We start from the raw sequence: 25,745 nt of genomic DNA, 5'->3' as shown, positions 1-25,745 counted from the left end.
GATGTATGTATTCAATGCTAAGCCATTAAAATAACACTATTTTGGATTTTCTACATCACAATTTAACAACATAATATTAAACACAGTCAGATTTATATTTGCTGAAGAAAGGTTGTATTCATGTTAAGGAGTATTTTGGGATATATTTACATTTTTGGAAGAAAGAACAGTTTTTTTAAGATCTCTGCTTTCGGGAGATGCTGCAGGTGATTGACAGGTTGCTGCCTCGGCGTTGTCAGTGTTTTCGTCTTGGAAATTTAACCCTTTCAGTGTGAAAAAAGTACTATATCAGTTGCCTATAGTGTCTTATTCAACCTTGGGTCATACTTAGCTCATCCACCTCAGCATTCATACTCTACTTTTAGTGGAAATGTGTCCATTCCAAGCACTACGTTACGATTCATGGCAGATAAAAAAACAACATAATTCTATAAAGCGTCTCCCTCAGTCGGGTTAAGTGAGCTAGCTGACTCATTTCATTGTTAAGTCGAAGAGGCCTCTATGCTCATTATATAAAAGTCGAATCAAAACAGCTCTCACCCTGTTAGACAGCACAACAAATAAGCTGATGCTGTTCTGCAAACAGAAGGATGGTTTGGTGGTGCGAGCTCACGCAGGGCGACCCGCCGAGATGTTTGTTCTGTGGGATTCAGACTGAAGGCTGCGGAACGACCTCCTGCGGTGCGGCTTGTTAATGGTAATCTTTTCCAGTGATGCTACGCTTAAAAGATGCGTGGATGGGGGAGCATTTCGATTGCTTCTCGATGGCTCTCAATATGGCGACGCCTGCTCATGGCTAACGGGACAAACTGTGGCAAAAGTGCCGACGAAGCTAACGATGTTTATCTTAAAGCTGCTTCGCTTATCGCTAACAGCGAGGAGAAGCTCGCATAACAACACACACAGAGGGACAGCGTCTTCATTCGTTGTTTGCTTCTATACTATACTTCTTTATCACCACTTTTCAACCGTGCATATTTTAACGCAGTCGGCAATACATTCCCACTTGAGTGAGCCGTTAACAGCAGGATGTGTTCACAGTAATGCTTTGCTGGCACTTTGACGGACCGGCGTTGATAGGTGTCGTACATATTAATCTGGAGACGGCGGTTAATGGTGATGGTTAACACTAAACATATGCTAAAGTTAATATTACATATTTTCCTATAATAGGCAGGCCTTGTGCAGCGGAGGAAAAGTATGACAAATACCTGTTTTCTCAGAAATCATCTTTATCATCGCCCATGTCCTAAAAACGCAAATAACAAATTAAAGAGTCTTCCACTGATCTATTTAATGGGAATATCCTCAAATGCCCTTACAGGACGCCTTTAACCCCATCAATTTTTATTAGCCAATCCAATGTGCTGGAAAAGTACCAAACGACGTAATTGAGTTTGACTTGTAAATCAATTTAACAATTTATGTCGTTCAACTGATCGTAATTACAAAATATATCAAAAATAAGTCTCCTTTCGCACCGGTTACCCAGACATGATGAGACATTAATGAAAGTGTGAGAAACTGGAGGGACGAGAACATTCGGCAACTTGCTGACGCTGAAAACTTCGGATGAATTAAAGAAATTAGTCTTTACCCATAAACAGGCTCCGCCCCCTTCACCTAAACCAAACAGTATTTCCAGACGCTGAGTCTGAAACAGGTTTTTCTGCTGTTTAAAGCTTTACTATCAGCATCACAAAACAAAGTGGGGGTGGGTTTCCTGGCGGGGGGCTGTCACTTTGTTTACCAACGGTTCGCGTACTGTTCCTTTAAGTAAATGCAAAGCTTCAGATGCTCGGGCACACGGGCTTTGATATTGACATAACTGCCTGCTGAGCCTTCACATGAAGACGCACAACATCAGAGCATTGCACACACACACACACACACACACACACACACACACACACACACACACACACACACACACACACACACACACACACACACACACACACACACACACACACACACACACACACACACACACAGCAATGCCCACAAGAGCCTCATTTTATATTCATAGTAAAAATTAAAATGGCAATGACAGGCTCTCTCTCAGACACTCACACACACACACACACACACACACACACACACACACACACACACACACACACACACACACACACACACACACACACACACACACACACACACACACACACACACACACACACACACACACACAAAGAGGGAGATGATAGTGAGAGTGAAATGAATACATGACGTCTAAATAAGTCATGGTCGTTCATCCTTTTTACCAGAGAACACAACAAACAGAGAACACCGCGATGCACATGGATGGACAGATATTACTCCCAGTGCATGAATATGTCTCTCTCTCTCTCTCTCTCTCTCTCTCTCTCTCTCTCTCTCTCTCTCTCTCTCTCTCTCTCTCTCTCTCTCTCTCTCTCTCTCTCTCTGGGAGACGGTGCAGTTTGTTGTGTGTCGGCGGCTGCAGAGCAACACAAAAACATTGTGTGGTGCAGTTACACCGCAGACGGATGACTGCTCGTCTCCGGGGGCAACAGGGTTGCGTGTTTGAAGTGTGAAGAAGAAGAAGAAGCCCCCCTCACCTCAGCCACAGGCACTCCCTCTGGGGGACGGCAGTGCAGCACGATCATGCCGTTCAGAGGCACCTCGGTGCCTTGGGGGTCCTGCTCGAAGTTCTTCCTCAGGTCTGGTGGGGGGGGGGGGGGGGGGGCATTAAAAGAACAACATGAATGACATGTGACCTTCTTCAGATCCCAAAGACAAACATGGACGAGCATGAAAGAAGTCAACGAGGTGAGTGTTGCTTACAGGCGATCCGGACGGTGGCCTTGCGGCTCTTGGAGGTCCCCAGGTGGCTCCAGGCCACGCACAGACACCAGTAGTCCTCGGGGCCGTGGAAGTCCTCCACCTGCTGACGCGACACGTTGATCATCACCTCGCGGATCTTCAGCCCTGCGAACGAGACGAGTAGATGTTTTTAGTTTTCTGCTCAGATTAGCTTTCATCACTTTTTATCAGCACGGCCGATCAATAAAAGAGATGGAGACGGCTGAAATCTGAATATGATAAGATTATCAGCGGTAAACAGATCCACCGTTTGCCAGGAGGAGAAGGAAGGGGAGAGAACGCTACTCGAAAGAAAATCAATGTGAGGGGTTTGACTTAAGCGGAGTGTATACTTTTATCCGGTTCAAGGTTCACAGAGATCCCAGCTGCATTGTGAATCTTGATATTAGTGGACGAACCCTCGTTAAATATTCAGTCCTGCCAAAAACAGGTTCTACACGACGTTGTTAGTGAGCCCTAATAACCACTCAGTCTCGGTAAAACATTATCTATTCATACAGACGTGACACTAAACGCTTTCCAGCGGAGAGCGGGAACACATCGGCTTGTTATTGTTTTAACGGAGAGCGTGAGCATAATTATATTTATACGTTTTACTCGTTTAAAGCATCTGAAGTGCTATTATTCAAGGTAGGAAAACGGCAGCAAAACTATGCAATTAAATACTCTACGACGATCAAATCATCCGCTCCTGCTGCAGAAACCGAGACGTAACGGCGAGCCGGCGCTTCGTTAATATCCGTATATGGTCGGGGATGTGGCTTATAATGAGACGAGCGTTTTCAGAGACAACTGATGGGGATTTAAAAGCCCGGGATTTCAATTATGCCAACAAAAACGATGACAGGCCTCAGACCGGCGGTGCATTATATGGCGGCTGTACTGGGTTATCGAGGTGATTGCAGCTTTCAGCCGACATACGAGCGTCCTGAATCATCGGCCGGCCGACTTATTAATATACGAGCGCGGGGGTTTATGAACGGCTAATGTTTGGTGTCTCGCCCGCGTCCTCGTCCCTCGCTGCGGTATGCAATTAAGAGCAAAACACACAGGGAACAGGGACAATAACAAACGCTCAACCCCTCAAAGACAAATGCAATTAGAGCCCCGTAGAGTCCGGGGAGGAGGCGGAGCTGATTAAACGGCATATATGAGCGGCAGCTACCAGGCTAACCTCCATACATGCAGCCAGGAGAGTATTAATTCTTTGTGTTGAAATAGATGGCGGATTCCGCCCCTAACACAAAGAAATATATATATATTGAGTAGTGGTGGGAGAAATAATCGATTCTATGATGCATTGCAATGCTTTGTTGAATGGTTCTGCATCGATGCAGTAAAGTCTATAATCGATTATAGGGGAGAGTATTGGCAAGAACCTCACGATACGATACGTATCACGATACTTTGGTCACGATACGTATCACGATACTTTGGTCACGATACTTTGGTCATGATAATTTGGTCACGATACGTATCACGATATCACGATATTGCGATATAAATAAAGATGAAAACAAAAGTACCTGTATATGTACATCAGATGATATTAATCAGAGGACAAATTGAGTCAAAACTATTTCATTCAAAACAGCCTCTCCATTTTATTAATTCCCATGAAATTCACTGGAATAAATATTGAAAATAAAATGAAAAAGGATAAAGTACTGCATTCACAACGTGTCTAAACATGAATCTTTTTTTTTTAATCGATCTTTGGAGTTGAAAAATCGATGTATAAAGTATCGTGATATATTGCCTAAACGATTATTAGTTAAACTTTCATTTTTTAAAATATATCTCTTTTTGGGGAAATCTTTCCACATTTTATAAAAGTAATGCAGCACATCTACTGTATCATATAAATAAGAATTGGTTTTAACGATTTGAAGGTAAAATTCTCATTATACACTGTTGCCCATAATGTTTTATGATATTTTGTTTTCAGACCACAATCTTCTCTTTATTCCTATTTAAATGCATCAGTAATCACTTTTGACCAGGTGCAATGATGAAATGTGTCATAATTACCCAGGTGGACTTTAAATCCTGCATCACATTTGTTTGGAGCTTTTAAAGACAAGCAAATTATTCCAAACTTCAAAGTATTAAATCAAAAAGATAGAGATTTAGTAATGGAATCGTGAGGTGACTGATGATTCCCGCCATTAACAGATATACGCCAATATATCGAATGGTACTTTTCCAATCATTAATAATATGAAAGGCATCACACATTTGAATAATAATCGATTTAAATCAGCCATATTTTCCGATGGCGAGTCGTGCTCTGAACCGATTTGGAGCGCGGCTAACAAGTCGTGTCTAACAACACATCTCAGCAGCAGCTGTTCAGAAATCACTGTAAAGCTCGGCCTCTTGTGGCTTATTGCTTAATTACGCAGCCCTACACTTGTAGAGGAGTCGTCTCTCCGCGGGCGCACGCCGTCACGCCGACACATCGGGAACAGCTCAGACAGGGGCCGCGGATTAAACGGGAAGTAATAACATGAAATGAAAGGTTATCAAAGGGAGGCCTAATGAAGTAATGTAAAACTGGAATGTTCTCTGAAGACGCTGTAATCCTCCGCTGCAGCGACTGGCTGGTATTATGTTCTATAGACATACACACACACACACTCATTCTTTTCACTGCTACAAATTACAGACTTAATCAACGTGCCTGATTAAGAGAGAGTGAGGTAGATTTTAGGAAAATAAAAAGTCAGGTTTGCACTCTAGTGGCGTCGTGTGAATAATAACAGCAGCATGACTGTGCATGAAAATGTAAACAGATGAGAGAAGCAGGAAGTTCAATATTCAGACATTAAGTAATATTCATCCTCAGTGCAGGAGGAAGCTTGACGGATGTTCCACAGCTGTTATTTTTAACTCTAACTGAGGGTTTATTAAAGCCTGCCGCTGTGTTTGACTTTTAAGATTATTGTTTTTTTTACAATAGCTGTCTCATTTCTTTTCATGCACACTTCAAACCTTTTGTCCGGGTATTCTCCAGTTACATAAACAAAGAATGATCAGACGATACGGCTCGATGCAAGGCTGACTCAGCAGATTTGTCCGTGGTAGTTCGGAAAATGCAAAAAAAATGTGTTTTGTTTCAGTTGTTTGACTATAACGACAGATATTTGTATATAACAGAGGCAGATTAGCTAAAGGCGTCACATCTCTACAATGCAAAAGAGAGGCTAGGCCACGCCCCTTCCCGTGGACCGCCATAGGATTTTATTTCGGGAAAAATATGTACGGCAAGAGACCCATCTGTTTTTGATCACATATGAATTGTGAAACGAATGGATCATATGATGTTTGTCAGTTTATGATCATTTTACAAGAAAGTCGCATTTTGTAGTCTCTTCGCTTCCCCATAAATAGGCGTCGCCCAAACACACCAGGTGAGCTAACGTTACATTTCTGCGTGGAATAAAGCTAAGTTACGTATAGCAAACAACGATATTATCTTTTAAAATTGTGATTTTCTGGTACAAACAGGATCAACAGGTGTGACTTAGTTTAGAGTCTAATGCTTCACTGATGGTTTTGTTTCCTCTTCCGCAGCTCGCTAACTTTATCGTAGCTACATTAATGGTGACATTTTTTCATGCACGCCGAGTGGTTTAGTTTGAGAAATAATCAATTAACTTATTTTTTTGCATTTAAAAAGTCTGTGTTTAGAGTCTTAATGTCAGCTGAGCAATTTAACATTCTTCAATATAACGAAGCTCACACCTCTAAACTTCAGTAAGTGCTTTTTGCATGGCTGGGCTATTACAATAATCACCAAGGAGAACCGGGAACGGGTTCAGCCGTGTTGTCTCGTAGGTCTTTCTCACAAATCAGACTCATCGTTATTTAAGTGAAGCGAAAAGCAACACACAAACAAGCGTCTGCTGCTGTTTTATGCTGGAAGCAGAACAAAGTGACTCATGGAGGTCGGAGTGAGCTACAGCTCTGCACACTCAGTCCAGAAATCTCCTTCTTTTTTTTGTCTTTATTGTTCCTGACCCCGAAAGAAAAATAAAACGAGAAAGATAAAAGCCATGCTTTCAATATCAGCCCATTAAATGACAAAGCAACAGTGATATAACACACACGCACAAAATATGCTTGAATGTTAACACCCAAATTCATATGAAATACTTTGGGATAAATCTCCACCCACGGCGGTGGGAGGGGGCGGTGATGGGGGGGCATTGTGTGTCTGAGTGAGGGCCGTGGCGTTTCTGCTGAAGGCGAGATAAACAAAGAGAGGAATCAGAAAGACACCCGGGCTCCCAGGTTCCCTCGCATTAAGGCAGACATCAAACAGCCCCCCCCCAGCTGCCTGGAATGACACCAACCGTTTGAGATATTATCCAATAACGGGGCTCGGTCATGTCGATGACATGCGGCCGCTTCCTCTCCACCTTTCTTCTCTTTTTAGGCCTCTCTCCTCTTCCTTCAAGGCCGTTGCCAGCGGCTCTCGACAAGCCCACAAAGGAGCCCTGAAGGTGGAGCAGCTTCCACCTCGCCCTTTAATCACATCCTTTAATACGTCTCTCATGTATAAACGGAGTCAGGAAGACATATATACCAGCGCCGATGCTCCTTTATCATCCCACGTTGCTTGCTTTCGTTCTCCCCTTCCTTTCTTCCGTCTGTCTGGCTGGCTCGGGGCCCGTGGTGTGATTTCTCCCGGCTTTGGCCCATTGTTTCTCCTTGGCCGAGTCAATGAAAAGGCCTCGGGGGAGCCGGCCGGCGCCAGCTACAAGTGGCTCCCCATTTCCAAAGCACAACCCGATCGGTCCGGCTCAGCTGGACCCGGATCCAGGAACGTCTCAGAGTCTTATGGGGGGAGGATTTTCAGAGCTCTTGTTTGTCGGCTTGGCCAGGCAGCTGTGTACACATAGTGGGGTGATGTGGCGTGGGTGGGGGTGGGGGGGATGTGGCTTTAGGTGCATGTCTGTCTGAAGCGAACGCCGCTTCGGGGACACGCTTGTGCGATGTGACACGGCGGCGTGCGGGGGCTGCGAGGCCTGGCTGAGGGCCAGACGCAGACGAACCCTGCCAGACAAGCGGAACAAGCTCCCAGCGACGTCTTCGGTCTGGTCCCAGCTGTGTGTGTGTGTGTGTGTGTCACACTTAATCCCGGAAAACCAAAAGGGACAAATTACTCCGTGCATAAAAAAATCATGATAATTCAGCTATTAAAATGCAGCGCGTCCTTATTTGTTTTTATGTTTATCCCCCAAAAAAACAAAAAATAAAACTGGCTTATTAGGAGTCGGTCGTGCAAACAGGAGTAGTCGGCCACTTCATTTGTTCCACTTCCATTCCTTTCACTAACACTCGGTGACAATGAGAGACTCCGAGGCGTCTCACTTTCCCCCCTTTTGTCCATGAGTTCATACCGGGTTGATGGTATCTCTGCGCCGGCCAGGATCACGATACACAACAGTGGAGTCGCTCTCTGACAGACATCCATACTTCCTCCATCCCTCCCCTGCAATCAAACGCCCCCCCTCCAACACCTAATCGCTGAATCTGCAGGAGCCGCTATCCTCTCCTCCTCCAGACGACCAGCGAGGTGTCCCGTTTCCAGGCTTTCCAAACGTCCTCATCCTCCCCTTTCTCTTATCTCTCCATCAGGGTATCATTGCTTTCAGCTGAAGTCCACCGCCACAGATATCCCCTCTGTTCCACCTTCCTCTCTGCTCTTCTTTCACTCCGTCCTTCAAGAATCTCCCGAGCTTCTATCCCTCATTTCCATCTCTCGCTCCTCGTTTTTTTGCCCAGACAAAAATAAAGTTCTGTGATAGGTCACAGCATGCAAGCGCACCCCGCTAAGGCATCTGTGTTTTGTTTACAGCAACTCGTCCTTTCTTGTATTTGTGTCTTTTGGACTTTTAAAGGCAAGCCTGATTTATTGTCTATAAAAGGGGGGATACAGTTAAAAACCGTTGGATGGAGTTGTTTTCCCCGAAGGCGGGTTAAAACCCGGGGAGGGATGATTACATGGAGCATCCAGCTGAGCCTCCTCTGCCTGCGGTTTATCTCCGGGCTTAACCATTGCAAAAAGACGGGGAAATGAAGTAAATTAGCAGATCCACAACAGCTATAATTGTTAAATGATCAATATAGACCTTTCTTTCTTGACAAAACATCGCCTTTGTTCTGAATGTGAGGAAATAACCAGACATAACCAGATAGGATGTAACATGTTCTGTGTTAACTAAGCAGCTTTCTCTCCCATGATGCATTTCTACCACACTTGCAGGATGTTTGAGGCATTGTCTCGCATTAGCTCAACTCGGAGTATGGAGCGATACGTTCTCTTCATTCGTGTTCATGCCATTACTGTCGGCTCTGATCATCTAAGGTTTCACGGTTCACCTTTGATTCCCCGTAAAAGAAAAAAAAAAAAGCCAGAAAACCATGTTTGCTTAACATCACATCCTCACAGATCTACTCCGTTTTCTCAAAATTGTTTTGCGTACCCTCAGGGGGAATCGCATCCGCCGCGGGGGTAAACCTCCGTATTTCCTTTGAAAATCAGTGAGAAAATATCCTCGTACATCCAAACCGATGAGATCCTGGAAATTCAATTCCATTTACTTAACTTAAATTCCCACTCTGACTCAGCAGATGTGGACCAACAAGCCTCCCGCCTGGCCAGCGATTACCTTCTGCTTCCCTCTGCCCTCCGATTGCTATTGTTTTTGGTAAAATACATCAGTGACAGGCGGCTGATCCGGCGAACAACAACCTTCACTCCGAAGATAGAAAATGTTAGAAAAGCTCTGTTGTGGTCTTCATCCCAGATCTAGTTTTTCCTCCAGTTGGGTCCAGAGAAAAACTACTGAAGCAGTGAACCCTCAAAGGGCCTAATTATCTACAAGAAGTATAGCTGGTGATGAAAAAAAATGTTTTTGATTAGTAAAAAAAATCACTAATATTGATACCTGTTCTTATTAAAAGCCGTGGAGGCACTTTCATGTGCAGGAGAGCTAATTGTCATGATTAATGAGGCGTATGCATTATTAATAGGCTGAATACATGTTTCATTGTCAGTGAATGATTAGCTAAACATCAAGCATTTCTTGTTTCTCTGTTAATTAATTAAGCACATGCATGTAAAGACACGCATCTTCAAATGAGGTGATTTGTTCTTTGATAAACTGCATTAAATTGAGCAAATTCTGCTTAATTCTGAGCTTATTAAACATTGGATAATAGGAAAAATAAAAAGCTGATACTTTGAAGATATGTGGTGTATACAGGAAACTGATGAAAGTGTTAAAGGGGAGATATCATGAAAAGCTCACTTTTTCCACAGTTTGAGGGTTAGTAGGAATACATCCTCTATCTATGTCACATGGAGGATCAATAGAATATTCAGATTATTGTTACAAGCCAATCAGGGCAGACTGGGCTTTTTCAGGAGGGGCGGGTCTTAAAGAGACAGGCGCTAAAACGGAGCGTTTCAGACGGAGGGTGAATACAGGTATATTCAGACGGACGGTATGAGAAACAAAAAGTGTTTTTTGAACATTAAAACATTTAAACGTGTTCTAGTAGAAAACCCAAATACAAGCATGAAGCTGAAAATGAGCATGATACGTCCACTTTAATGTGTCAAGAATGTGTTTTATTTTGAACAGATCCGACTTATTTAAGTATCAATAATGCTAATAATTTAGGATGTACGACATACTCTTAACGGGAAGGCAACCAACCACTTTTCATCTCACCGTGTATCAATAATGTAACACTCAACAGTTTCTAATTTGTTGGATGTGTAGACTCCCCCACTCCGTCACACATGTCGAATTTAATCAAGAACACAAATCCCGAAGGCCCAATATGTTATTTTTCTCCAACAGAATAATAAAAAAACACCTCTTGGGATACTTCAATGTGGTTAAATAAGCTACCAAGCCAGCAGACGCTCAGATGCTCAACTGTTTTGTCATCTGGTAGAAGTTGGTAGAAGTTTATTTTTCTTGCCCACCAAGCAGCCTGACACTACTAGACTTTGACATGTTGCTGTTTGGTATTTTCAGTGTTTTTGGCAAAAAAAAGTTGCAAAGGAGGAGAATGGGGAGCAGCGCTAACAGACGGTAGTTTCATTCAAATGAGGAAGCGCAGAGCAAGGTGTTGGTATTTTTGGTGAAAGCTGGATCACATCTGGAAGAATAGACACCCGAAAAAAAAAACTGTTTATTTGATTATTTTCTCAGCCGGAAACTGATTCTAACAGCGAGCACGTTGTAATGTGCAAAAATGAGCCACGATTCCAGGAATAATGCTAATAATAATGTGCAGTTTTAATTAAAACACTCGCAAGAAAAGCTGATGTGATTTCACAAATGAAAAAACCTGGAGAAGTTAAAATTAATTGGCACTTCTTACCATTAACTGTCTTCTCAAAAAGGTGATTTTTACAAAAAATATGAACTCCTCCACGAATAAACCTCCTAAAGTAGTAGAAGGCAACAAGTCAGACTTAAGTGATGAATCTGCACCCTCCGATTTGTAATACTAGTTGGCCTCTGCACACATCGATCCGCTTGTGTTTGCGTCGATTAAATCCTGTTTTTTTAAATAACTGCATCTCATTTGAATGCTTGAAATGCATTAAAGCTTGTGATGTGATTTGACAGCAGAAAAAAAAAAAAAACCCTATTACCGCTGTTCATTTCTACTGTTATTGTACACATTTTATAGAGTGTGTAGGTTATTGGGAAAAAATATCTCCAACGCAGCACTTTCAACATCTCTGCATGCTGCAGCATCATCGTTTGTTGTCGGGCCTCATTATATTCACGTCTGCAAAGTCTGCATCACTCAAAGATTATATTTTTTCCTACTTGGAGAATCAATCCTCTCCTTTTTAGTGGACTATTTTCAAAACGCCACAGCGGTTTGAAAAAATAAAATAAGGTATGAGACCAGTAATGAGACCGACTGAGGAGTTTACCGTTATCGCCGCCGCCTTCTGTCTGCTTTAGCCCTCACCTCACGGTTTCCACGTTTCTTATTAACCAAGCTTCCTGTTCGCCAACAATATCTGGGCCTCTCAGGAGTAGTTTTCTAAATAATGGACGTACAGTCTGTGAATTTAAAGGGAAGGCTTCAGAAATAAAAAGTCAGCATATTTTGGGAAATATGCTTTTTTTCCCGCTTTCTTGCAAAGTTAGATGAGAAAATCAATATCACTCTTTTGTCTGTATGCTAAGCTATCGTTAGCTTAGCTTAGCACAAAGACTGGAAATCAACCAAAGGTGGCAGAAACTTGTATCTTCTGTTTGTCACTTGTATCTTGCATTTTAGTTGTATCTTGTTTTTTACTTGTATCTTGTTTTTTACTTGTATCTTGTTTTTACGTGTATCTTCTGTTTTTTATTTGTATCTTTTGATTTTTACTCGTATCTTCTGTTACTTGTATCTTCTGTTTTTACTTGTATCTTCTGTTTTTACTTGTATCTTGTTATTTACTTGTATCTTGTTATTTACTTGCATCTTCTGTATTTTACTTGTATCCTCTGTTTTTACTTGTATCTTCTGTAACGTCCCAGTTTTATGTCGCTCTATGTGTGAAAACTGCGGATGGAAATTAGCTTCTAGCAAAATCTGGCATATTTACACAAAGTGATGTATTTGCGCTAAGTGTCCATTTATATGCATGGTCCTCCCCAAATAAACAAATGATGAAAAAAAAATGAATCCACATCCACACTACTAAAGCTCATTCATTGACACCATGTTCTGGACTATTTTCTTGGCTCAGTCTCCCTGTGTTGCCAGACCAAGAAATATCTTGTCTCTGTGCTAAGCTACATTAGCTGGCTGCAGCTTCACATTGAGATGATAGACGGTATTGATCTTCTCTTCTAACTCTCTGCCCCCAGTTGAAGCTGATAAGCACATTTTTCACAAAACTTTTCGTTTTAAAACGCCTCGCCAAAACATTCTGCTTCCCCCCAGTGCTCATAACTGATTCATGCGACAAAAACTCAGCTAATATATCTCACGCTGCTCCGCTGATAACGTTTCCACCGCAGACCGTGAACTTCAGTGAATTTGACAATAACGGAGTCGGTCCTCACAATGGGAATCTCTGCAATAAAGGAGGCATCTTTCAAATGACATTACTCAAATATACCAAAAAGCCAACACAACACACGCATCTAATAAACTCAAAACGTCAGCGTCTTCTTTTATCTCACAAAACTTTTCAATATTGATTAGAAGCAATTTATCCCAGGTTGACAGCGAGTCCAGTTAATGGTTTGAACAGCACAACAATGTTATTATTCATAATAACTGCATGATGATAATAAATGGCCATTCATTACAGCCTACACGTTACCCTGCTGGTGATCCGTGACATCCGTGTCTTGTTTAAATCCTCACAAGACAAGAAAGTTGGGTTTATTCTTTGAACTCTCTGCCTGTGTGCAAAGTATAAATTGAATACATGAGACATGAAATAATCCGATATGTATGAGATCTGGGCAGAAAAGCTGTTTTTAACAACAACAGCCTTCATGGTGAAGAGCACCTTAGTTCCAGTAGTGAAATACAAAAAGCCAAGAAAAGACATTTCTTTCAACACCTGACACTGCTGTTTCTTTATGTTGCCGTCTCAGAGAAATGCTGAGAGTTAAGTTACATGAACAGCGGCGTCCTGCTCTAAATAAATGTGGTCGGTCCAGAAGAGCCAGCTGTCAAGTGTAAGGTTGTATCTGCAGTACTAGAAGATACACCTTTAAAGCATCATGTCCAAACACATAAATAAGGTTGTATTCATTACACATTATGTTTGATTTTGCACTCCGGTTCTCTATTTCAGAGGATTTACTCGAAACTATAAATATCTGACATCTTTTGGGGAAGAACTCCCATTTTTTTCTTCTGCTATAAATCTTAAGGATTCACAAGACAGATGCAGCTCACACGTTGTCACGGAAAGTTTAGCAGTCAGGATTAGCTCGCAGAGAAGATGAGTTGCAGGTATGAAATATTAAAGCATTACACGGTGTTGAAAATATCTTTCTCTTTTTCTCTCTCCTCAGCTTCACATCGAACAAATCAAGAAACACGACACAATTCATCCAGTTGAAATAGACCGTGTATTTGTCTTTTTTTTTTCATGCTTAAGGGCAGCAGCAGTCGAATCTATTCACAGAAGCTGTAATGGATATTTTCTTCTTGTTTTTTTCCCACTGTCTTGTCTGCTGTCTCCTGGAAGGCACATCTGAGCTAAGACTGAATGTGAGAAAAACAACACAGCACAAAGCTAAGATAGACTATATCCCTAGCTGAGTTGCCTCTGGACAAACACGACCCCCCTCCCCCTGGTCAAACCATGTTAGGGCACATGTTTTTCAATCCGTATGCATTTAATCCACAGCTTTAATAGCTACAGCCTCCTGCTCGCTGCCGAACCCGGGGGCCCTCCCACCACCTGACTCGGACTAGAACAGCTTGATACAGTTGTAGATGAAGTCTGGATGGACAGCCAGAAGGCGAGATGTTCATTTTCTCAACATGTAGCATGTCGGCCCACCTCCGCAGTTAGTGAAAGATACAGTGTAGAAACATGCATCCTCTGGATCCCATGCCTGCGTATGCTAAAGCACGTCCAAGCCCAAATTTGACTAAAAAACTACCCTCCAGGCGTTTTTCCCTGCGATATCACGTCGATGATAATGGTGCACACCTAAACCAGAGTCCCTCCAGACATGGCGGCATAAGACTTAAAGTCATCTTGGTTTTGTCCAAAGTATAAGTAAATGTGTGATTACAGAAATTATGTGTGTAAATCAGTTATATGCCGGCGTCTGAGAATAAGGAATGTGACGGTGATAGTATTGACCTGCTAAACCCGATGAAAATTAATTAATAAAGAGATAAGATAAATAACATTAGTATTCTGTTTGCCAGAACGTTGGAAAAAGGATCAAAGATTTAAATGGGAAAAAAGACAGTTATTCCTTTTTGCACATTGCTAAAAAACACCATTCTACTAACAAACAAAGTTTTGGACAGTTATGCATTGTTATTGTTCCCGCCAAAGCCATAAAAAGGAAGGCCGGCGTTGCTACCGGCTATTACATTTTTTAGTTTCAGAAGCCATCACACTTTACCTGAACAAAACAAATCAACGTGTAATGGAGAAATGAGGGATGGGGAATCTGAAAACGACGCCACGCTCCAGAGGACGTCTGCGGTGTAAACGATGTGTTGAACAATGATGATGTTAACATTCTATAGTTACAGCTTTCAGGGGGAGGGGGGCTGTACGTTTACGACCTCCCTCCGTTTCTTCCAGCTCGCCCCCCTGTCCTGTGTCTGATTACAACGCTGAGCACCGAGATGAGAAGTTTGGCCAACTATCCCCGTACGCTGATGATACAAAACAAAAGTGCATTACTGAAACATTCGCCTATAAACTATAGACTTCACGCCTCATACGGCGTTCATCACATCGCTCCATTAGGTTTTATTAAGTTGCCGTGTGCAGATCGAAATATTCAGAAGGCCTTGTAGGTTTTAATGCACCTGGAACCTCCATCAGTACAACAAAAACCACTATACTGAGGTAATGCAATTACTTTTTCCAAACATATTTTTCTAATTATGATTGATTTGTCTAATTATGTCTTTACATTTGCGTAAAGACTTCTGCAGATTGATTTCTTGGTAAGTGAAAAATACAACTTTTAAGCATTACAGGCACATAAAACGTCCTCATACCAATAAAGTAGCTCAAATTGAGTTTTAACTAACTTGTTTTTATCAATTAAGGCCTGATTATCACTGCAATAACAAATTACAAAGCAAATGTTAAACTTTTTATCAAATGCAATGATCACATCAGGTGTTACAATTACCCAGGTGAAATTAATTCATACATAACATTTGTTTGACTCCATAACATTTGTTTGACTCCATAACATTTGATGATTCCAACTTTATGGGCAACCCTGTATATTGTTTTTACTTATTACAAATAAAAACATATTAAACACATTATTAAAGTGGTCTTTAATTATAAAACCTGTAATTACTGATGTCTGACCACTTGAGAGCATATTCCACAGTAATCGATTATTTTTTCTTTCTTTTTTGTCGGGATGTAATGGGAATTTTAGCACGTACAAAAAGTTGGTTGAAGATATTACCGACCCTAGCTTTAATCACACATCCAGCAGATATGGAGCAGCGTTAGCATTCATGTAGCGCCGGGCTTTTAGGACTCCTGGTGAATATAAGTCCAATATTGACTCTCCTCATCACTGCTTTCAGTCTCAAACCTCTCCTGAAGAAAACTGACTCTTTACCTGTTAAATGCTTCACTTTGCTCCCGTCACAGCAGAGGGAAATTTTTTTCAAACAAAATCCATTCTTCCTGGTTTTCTATGCCGCTTTCAGCAAAAAGGTCAAGTTACAATGAAGGCTAATAAAACACCCTAATTATCACATGCACATTATTTTTGAGTGGCATCTCCCAGCAGCTGGTGTTTAGACAGACACATCCAGATAAAAGTCAAGGCCTGGACAGATCCTTTTATGAGATACTAGCACAGGTGGATTTTTCTTTTTTGGGGTTTTTTTATCCTCAGTCTCGGGTCCTTTCCCCTTCTGAAGTCCTCCTTCCTTCGAGCCTCTCCCAGTGGGATCGGATATGAACGGTGATAAGGAGCCAGATGGGAGCAGCGCTATGAATCCTGACTAGAGACACTACAAATTTAGAGGTCCATTGTTACTGCTGGAGGGAGATATTGATTGGTGCTCTGTGTTAAGTGACGCATCAACACTGTCGCACTAATAGCAGCCGAGACGGGCTCATAAATATCTCGCCTTCATCCGATACGTCTTCATCCTGTTACAATCCGGTTAAATGATGATCATGTGACATTCAGTGCATTGCCAAGGCCTAATTATATTAGTTTAGCTAATATATCTACATTTCTGTTCACCTGGATATTAGGACCACAACAAGACTAGCACCTTCATTATCAGGATACTTCCAGATCCAGAAACCCAACTCTCCATTTTGAAATCTTTGCAGTGAATGGAAGTGACCATATTTGGACTGCGGAGTAGCAACGGATGGATTGAAGAAGATTTGAAACTAGAGATTGAGACGATGTTGTTTACAATATTTACTGAAATAATTAGTCAACTGAGAAGTAGGGTAATTTTCTCATAGACTTCCATTCAATCGGATCATGAGTCGCCCCCTGATGGCCAGTAGAGAGAATGCAAGTTTAAGGCATTCGGTATTGGCTTCACTTTTCAGAACCAAAGGCTGCTGCCTCTTTTCGAAATGTTGATTTGAGAATCAGTCAATTTAATTCTAATTCAAGTTCATCTTAGTGGAGAAAAAGAAAGCATAATTTCGTTTTTTGTATATTTTATTACTCATTGTGAGATGATGCAATAAAAACAGAAAAAGGGGGCCATAGAGGGAAAAAAAGAAAGAAAAGGACATCTCTCTTTGTGGTTTGAATGTGAAGTTAAAACAACAACAACTGCATTTCAGCAAGTTGCATCAGTATAAAAGACACCATTCTCGGTTCAAAGTCAAATCCTTAAATTTGAACAAGTAGGTGCCTTTCATGGTCTAAAAGATGTCATTTCGGTTTGGATCAAATGTGACACACGGCGTGCAGTAAAGCAGCGAGAGAAATGTATTTGCGGGACTTGGACGCGGCCGAAAGGCTTCGTCATAAAGCCCCAAAGTTCCTCCTTAAGACTTCCGTCCTCAGAGATGTGAACGCATGTCCTCGTAACTTAAAGTGACAGGGAGAAGACGTCACGGGGGAAAGAAAATAGGGTTTAAGTTGCATGTCTGTGTATCCTTCAGTGCCTTTTTCTGTCTGTACTCTGTTAAATACACTGTTTTGCCATACCTGTCCCCATGTCCGTGTGCTCCTGAGACAGGTGCTGGCTCTGGTGGACCCACTCGCCGTTGCACTTGAAGAAGATCTGGAGGGCGGGCCGAGCCTGACACCGGAGCTTGATGGGGTTGCTCTTGACGATGTAGGCGTCCACGGGCTCCTCCAGGAAGTGGGGCAGCTGGCCATGCTGCAGGGCTTCACCTCGGGGACCTGCAGGGGATTAAAAAAAAAAAATTCAAATGAGGCTCAGAAAATGGAACTACAAAGAGTAAATTATTAATTGACAAGCAAGATGGCCGACTAACCCTGCAGTGGGTTGTTGTTGTCAACAAAGAAAAAACACAGTAAAAGCTAGCTTGATGTCCGTCTTCAACAATCCCTCACCCCCTTCCTCTCCCCTGCAACCAGACCAAACAAGCAGCCATTACTCCTCGCCGCGACGTCGCCCCTCAACAAATAGTTTCCGAAGCACAACTTGAGAAATAGCACAACACGAGCATCGCCCCGGTCCCAACAGTCCGTCCGCTACCACAGTGGTGTGTAGGAAACCCTCTGTGGAGCAAAATCTTCCTGAATGTTTCATATTTTAAGTACGGAGGGACGGACGGACCAGGCTACGGGGGATTTTTGCAGAAAGCGACGCTTGATTTTTGCCAACTTGCAACACAATCTGCATTAAAACATTAAGGATGGATGGATGGATGGATAACAGATACCATTGTGAAACTCCGCCAATTGATTACTTACACAAAGACAATTAAGTTTTATTTTGCATGTTTTTTTTCCAAACAAAGCATTATCTCTCAAATGTGTGTTCATTTGCATAAATATAAAGAGCTGATATCTGAAACTCTTGTTGACATATTAGAGGGAAAATTCTTCACAGAGAAAATTCTGAATCTCTCTTTTATATCGCTCCATAAGCCAGAGAATCCTGTCAACAGTCTACACTCTGTTTTTTGCGAGAATAAAATGTTGTATAAATCAGGCTGCAAATAATATACAAACAAATCCCTCAGTAAAAAACAGCTCGGAATACAGATCGGAATGAATTTTGAGAGTTTGTTTCAGGAGCTACGGTTCCTCTCTTTGGTGCAAAATATCTCTATTTTACGTGATTTTGGTTAATACATCACTTTATTTGTTGAGTAGACTCGTGTGAATGTCATTCACAGTTTTACGAGTTGGGCTGCGACAAAGTGCTACTGACCTTTGAGATTTCTGGCTCAGAGGATGAGAAATAATGGCCTTTAAAGAAATGTATTATCATATTGTATAAATACACTACACGGGTATATGTTTAATTAATCGATAATACCATGAAACTTTTTTCTAAAATCTCATTTAAATATGAAAATGAGGCTTATGCTAACTTTACGGACAAAATCTCAAAATGTTTGAATGTTTACTGAGATAATAAATCAAGTACGTAGTTGGGTCATTTTCTCATCGACTGCCCTGAAAACAGATAACGAGTCGACCCCTGATGGCCAGTCGAGAGAATGCAAGTTTAAGGCATTCGGTATTGGCTTCACTTTTCAAGTAACTTTTTGCAAAAATATTAAAATAAAAAGAAATGACCCGTCCATGCAAAACCATGTTTATGCCTGTAGTGTCTCATATTAATAATTTACATCATTAGTGCTATTGTTTTCCCCAACATCTGTATTTTCTTTTGCAGGGTGAGGTGTTTGAGCTCCGCTGGGAATTGTGATACACTGTTGGCTCAATATATATGTTCTGCTTTTCCTTCTGTTTGGTAACAAATAACAACAGTAGAGAATCACAGTTTTGTCGGTGAGAAAAAGCCTGATTTTACGAGTTTTCAGGAGGAAAGACTCTCTGGAGAGTTGGCTGAGCTGTTTGCCTGAAACATGCAGCAGTTTTTGTCGCCAAACAAGTATTTTATAGTGTATGATAATTTTTTGGTAGCGGCTATAACAACACGTCAACAAGCAGACATCATGACTGGAATAAACATGAACAGGACGGAGTCGTCCTAGTGTCGATCAGATCTACAGTCGTCCCTCTTTGACCCCTCAGACGTCGGTGCTCACTAAAGACTGTTAATTCCGTCTGAGAATTCACCCATAATGCACTGGAAGCACATTTAACAGGCATTACTCCCCTCTTCCCCGAACCCGTCTGAGGTGCGTTCCAGTCTCGATACTTCTAAGGCCCCCAGCAAGTGTAATTACACTCCGACTAATCCCCCCCTCGTTTAGCTGGAACCTCTTTCATGAGAGTCGAAGGGGGGTTTAGCGAGGCAAACCGTCCCGTCCGCCCCTCCCAATCCCGACTCCCCAAGCGACACGCCGGCGTGTTCCTAGGTGCACCTCTGAAAACCCCATCAGGATTAGAGAACCCCACTCGCTCTCTCTCTCTCTAGCTAATCTAATCCTCCTACCTTTTCCTGCCGGATGTCTCCTGATCGAGGGGAATAGATAAAAGACTGTGTGTGTGTGTGCGTGTGTGTGTGTGTGCGTGTGTGTACAGCAGCTCGCCGTTTCCTCTTCCCCCATCCACGCGACAACACGTTTTACCCCCTGAACAAAGCGACATGCTTTTAATTTGAAAACGACTTGCCCCAGGCAAAGCCCCCCTCGTAACGCGGAGCATCGACATGCCGTGTTTGTGTTTGGATGGATGCAAAAACACAAGAGTGCATCCGGGGTGTGCGATGATGGATGGGAACATGAATACGCAAACACACACAGCTGTCGAAACGGGGGAGCCGTGAAGCCCCCCCCCACCCCGTCGAAGTAACGACTCATTTGTTCATAGATCAGGTGTTAGAGCGACAGTTTAAAGTCATGGCGACTGATACCTGGAACATCAATGAGGGGACAAGGACGGTTGGCCTCATGGTGGTGGTGGGTCATGTGACTCTGGGGACGGATCAACAAGCTAGGACTATAGGATGACCCCTCATTTGCATACCGTGGACCAAAAGGCAGGGCCGTGATTGGTCGGTTGCCGTGCTCCTAGAAAAATCAATATCTCTCCCCGATATGCCGCTGTCGCCATTCAGGAGAGACCGCTACGCTACCCGGCGCTTTTGCAGTTCTCAAAGTGATCTACAACCAACGCTTCGGCCCGGCAATAACACACACACGAGGGGCGCCGATACATCTCGGCTAGTTTGAGAGGCAAACAAGATATCGCTACCAGAGGGCTGAGTGATGGCACTATCAGACTCTCTCTGTCTGTCTCCAATACACACTTTAGTCCTGGAAACACACACACACACACACACACACACAGAGATGCAGCGAGGCCGACGTTTTAATTTCCTCAAGTGCAGTGAACGCTCCGTCTCCTCACATGCAGAATTAAAAGCGATTTAGTAAGCTGGGTCTCTTCTGTCAGTTCAACATATTCAACGCCTTTTAGTGGAAACCTTAAAAGAGACGAGGGGGAAAAGCCCGCTGCTCCGACACACTCGTCGTGATTCGGAGAGACTGAGAGAACAGCTGATCTGATCCTCCATCCTACAGGAACACACCAGGTCCTAGTGGAGTTCTGCTTGTATACGAGAAAACCTCATGTCATCAAATATGCAGATGACATGCACCTTCTCTCTAATCTTGGGAGTTCAGATTCGAGATCGCAGCCGGGTGACTAAGTTCAACAAACACATGGTATTCTGAAAACAGGGAAGTACTGCTGGGTTGTTATGGTAACAAGAGAGAGAGAGTCACATGCATAACTAGAAGAAAAAGTTTGTGCATGTAAATAGTTGTATATAACTTCTGTTTGCTAAATTTGTAACTAGGTTTTTGAAATATACAATTTATATTTGAATTCTAAGTTAAGTGTAATAAAAATGGTTCATTAAACATGTTTAACGGTTTTCACAGTACAAAATCAAACTTTTTCCTCGTATTTAATGTTTTTTTGTGATTTTAGGTCCAATTTGTTAATACAGTATGTCAAAATGAAAAAAAAAAATAAAAAATGTAAAGTCACACGCTGAGGTTGAGGTTGTGCTGAAAAAAAATGATACCAAATAAGGTGATGTAAACCGGTTTAAAGGTGAAATCAACAGTAGTTGAAAAAAACGTCTGGAGAGTTAAACATGAATTAATGTAATCGTTGGCCTTTGTGTATTTACATCATTGTAATCAGTTTAGCTTTTTCAAAATCATTTAAATTATATAACCTCAATTCTCGAATAATTTGCCACACCGAGGACCCTGAAGTATTTACGAATTCAAAAAAATCGATTATGATGCGTGAATCTAAAATCTGAATTGTGATATCAAGAATCAAAATCAACACCCAAAGATTCCTGCTATGAAACAGTGTACAACACAATGATAGTGAGCTTGAGAACCTATTAAATCCTAAGTGGGAACATTATGACATCATTCTCTAACCTTTTCACTGTCAGCATCATGAAGCTTTTATCCATCCCTCTGCATTTATAACACCTGCTCACCCGGCAACTGGCCGCCGCCGCCGAATGACAAACAGCCACAGAACTCTGCATGTGCTTCACAGGAAGCCATCGTTAACACACACATGCACTCGAGCTCCATCCGATTGTCCTTTTGACAATTTGTGCAAAAACAATTAGTGGCGGGGTTAATGTGGGTCGCTGCCGTTTCATGCTAGACCTGGTCCCGGTCCACGCCGGCGGCTCCGTGTCACTCCCTCTAACAGGGTTGTCACCATCCGACATCATTAAAGCGGCTCGTTGTGGATTAGTTACAGCTGAGATTTAACATCATGTTGGGTTTGGGTGACAGGAGTGTGTCTCCAATAGTAATTCTGCCTGTTTGTATCCAAGTAGATATAACACCACCTTTAAAGTTAGAAAAGATTGCATTTTATTTAAACATTTGCTTTGATTGTATAAAAAAAAAAACCTGGCATTAGTAGTTTTAATTAAATCACTATGAGAGCTGCTCGCAATTGTTGTTAGCCAATTCCAATTGATCTGATCTGCCAAGTCAGATTTAATTTTTGTTGCCAATTTTCGATTTTCTTTCCAAGGACATTCATTTTATTTTATTTTTTTGACCACCATCCCTGAACCATGATGAAACAGTTCCAAAGTCAGAGTAAGTACAGTAAAAAAAAAACTAAAATATTATATTTCACTTTGTTGTTATCCTCTAAAGTGATTACATGCACATTCAAATTAGGAAATTAATAATTGTGCAAATGATTTGATTGAAGCAATCTTGGAAATAGCAGGTTTAATTATGTATTTTGATGCATATAGTGAGTGTAAGGAAGTTAAACAGGTCATAATTACCTCTCTAATATCTATTTAATATCATCTACTTCAAAACAACTATATTCATATAATTTTAATAACATTTGAACTCATCACAACAGCGTAACATCACTTTCGATATTGAATACAGGAAATGTTGAATGGAAACTTATGGATCACAATGTAACACAATGGACGTTAGCGGTTAGCCAAACAACACCGTGCCGCCTGCTAACAGCTAACGCTAACTGCTAATTTCAACAGGGATTTGTTGTTCACAACGTAGCATTGCAGGTAAAATAGCTTGCATATGTACAGGATGTAGTGATGTTCTTGTGCAGCATTGATGAGCTGATTAATGATAACTTATATCTGATCTGAAAGAGTCATAATGGATACAAATGCACTCGCAGTTTCAGTAACGACTCTCTCTCTTCACACTTAAATGCAATTTTACTTATTTGTGTTTCCATTTCAGTTGGTCTTCATGAATAATTTCCATTGAACCACATTGAATTCAAATAACTGCTGTCATAATAGCGAATGTGCGATCTCTGGATTTCCGACCTCTTAACAAGTCGCACTAAAAAAGAAGATTTTCCTGCTAATAACGAACACTTAAAAACACGGAGGAGACAGTGTGTGTTTGAGGGTTGAAGCCAGAAAGAGAGTGGGAGAGAATATATTGCTTTAATAAAATGCAACATAGCCTTAAATGTGTTATCCAATAATCAGTGGCTCGAAGCCTGAATCATTTCTCATTTTCAGAAGGATTCTCACATGCGAGGCTGCTGGACCGTTCCTTTAATATCCTAAAAAATGCTGCAGTTCTAAAACAATAACAGTGAGCAGACATCGTGCATCACAAGCTCTATCTGAATTAAAGTTTTTTTTAAAGAAGTGGACAGAAGCAAGAGGAAAAGTTCTGCAGCGGCTTTAACTCACTTGACAGCGTTCAGCATTATTTAGCAGGAAGCAGCTGCTTAGGCATGAATTGACACACAGATCTACTAATTAATTCTTTGTTGAGAATTAAGAGCCAGTGGCATAAATGTTTGTTAATGACTTCCCCGATGTTGACATTTCAGTAACAGGTGTGAGAAATAAGATGGTAAGTTGGCGATGGGGGACAGAATCGCCGCTACAAGTCGCGGCTTCGCAGCTAACGTGACAATACGTTAATAAATACAGCTTGGTCAACGCTGCATGTATTAACTACGCCCCGGTGTGAGGCTCGCCTCGCCACTGACGCAGATCGGCGCAGCAGATGGATGGTCCGGATCGGGGGGATCAGGGGTGAAGCTCGCGGAGGAGAACGGGGGTGGAGGGAGATTGGTGGAGCAGCTGATAGGTGGGTGTTGAAGACGGTGAGAAGCGATGGGGGAGCATCTGCTCGGAGGAGCCGAGTGCACGGCAGGAAGACACACACACACACACGCACAAACACACACACACACACACAAAAGGAAGTGCTTATAAACCTGAGTCCAAAAAGAAAGAAAAAAAGCTTTTCTTGGCCAACTTTTGCCCACTCAAGGATCACATCACCCCACCCACCCACACACACCCACACACACACACACACACACACTTCCATGTCTGTCTGCAGAGGTTTCTGAATGACAGACTCGCCATGGGGGGGAAAATCGAAGTGAGGCAAACGTGGGGGTTTCTTATTCTCCCATCGCAAACGGCAAGCAGAGCGAGAAAGGCCGGTAGCTAGGGGTGGGAATCACAGGGTAACTCACGATAACGATGATATCACAATATTTTGCCCTCGATAACAATGATATCACAATATTTTGCCCACAATAACAATAATATCACAATATTTTTCCCACGATAACGATGATATCATGATATTTTGCCCTCGATAATGATGATACATGATATATTGCACTCGATAATGATATCACAATATTTTGCCCATGATAACAATGATATCGCGATTCTGCAATACACGATATATCGCAAGAAATCATCTACGATATGCATCACAATATCTGTGTATCTGAAGGAGAAAAATACACGAGTATCACGATATATTGATATTACGATATATCGTCCCACCACTAGTGGAAACTACCCGCTATTCAAAGCACATCAACAAGGCCGACAGGTGTTTCCCTGACAACCCGACAGGTAATGCTCAGCAACCACGTGTTATGCGTTATTCACACCGCATGGACTCCGCTGTCGAAAAGGAAGTCCGAGCCATGTTATTCAGAAAATCCCGGCTCCACCACAGGGCAGATTTGATATCATTATTTTAACCTTTTTTTTTTTACCATCCAGCCCCCCCCCCCCGTCCCCCAGGCGAGTCTCACTGTGACTTCTGTCAGACTGCAGAAAATGCCCAGAGCTCTGAATCTCCACCCTCTAACTTGTAATTTCATGGCAACCGGTCGTCAGAAGCAATACATTTCTTGCTTCTGCCTCTGAGCCTCTTAAAAACAGCACGGCCTCGACAGAAAGAGATGCCAGAGCGCTTTGTTCAAATATTGATGCAAACCTCTCATCTGGCATCTCAGGACACAACAGACATATGCACACACACACACACACACAGACACAGACACGCACTGTGGTAGTGTGTGTGTGTGACCACCGAAGCACTCCCCGGGCAAAGACAAGTTTCCCAGAGACACACGCCAGATGTCGTCCAATCAAAACATGACGCACCGACGTCAACTCTTTTCCTGTCAGACGACCGCGTTTTGTAGACTTCATCTTCCCTCTGTGTTGATGCCAAGCTTTTTTTTTTT

The 25,745-nt window shown here is 42.2% G+C and overlaps 1 protein-coding gene across 1 annotated transcript in view; it reads right to left on the bottom strand.

Annotated features, from left to right (window-relative positions):
* LOC311029676 (netrin receptor UNC5D-like) overlaps positions 1–25,745 on the bottom strand; it is a 145,845-nt gene that overhangs the window by 43,778 nt on the left and 76,322 nt on the right. The window contains exons 2-4 of the mRNA XM_084034950.1: positions 17,769–17,966; positions 2,809–2,952; positions 2,583–2,686 (exon numbers count right to left, since the gene is read on the bottom strand). Of these exons, the coding sequence (XP_083891076.1) occupies positions 2,583–2,686; positions 2,809–2,952; positions 17,769–17,966 (446 nt within the window). The remainder of the gene's footprint in view (positions 1–2,582; positions 2,687–2,808; positions 2,953–17,768; positions 17,967–25,745) is intronic.

The sequence above is a fragment of the Eutrigla gurnardus genome (assembly GCF_963514095.1).
Source record: "Eutrigla gurnardus genome assembly, chromosome: 19".
Taxonomy (NCBI): domain Eukaryota; kingdom Metazoa; phylum Chordata; class Actinopteri; order Perciformes; family Triglidae; genus Eutrigla; species Eutrigla gurnardus.
The sequence above is the reverse complement of the archived record's forward strand: the minus strand, read 5'-3'. Positions and strand labels throughout refer to the sequence as shown.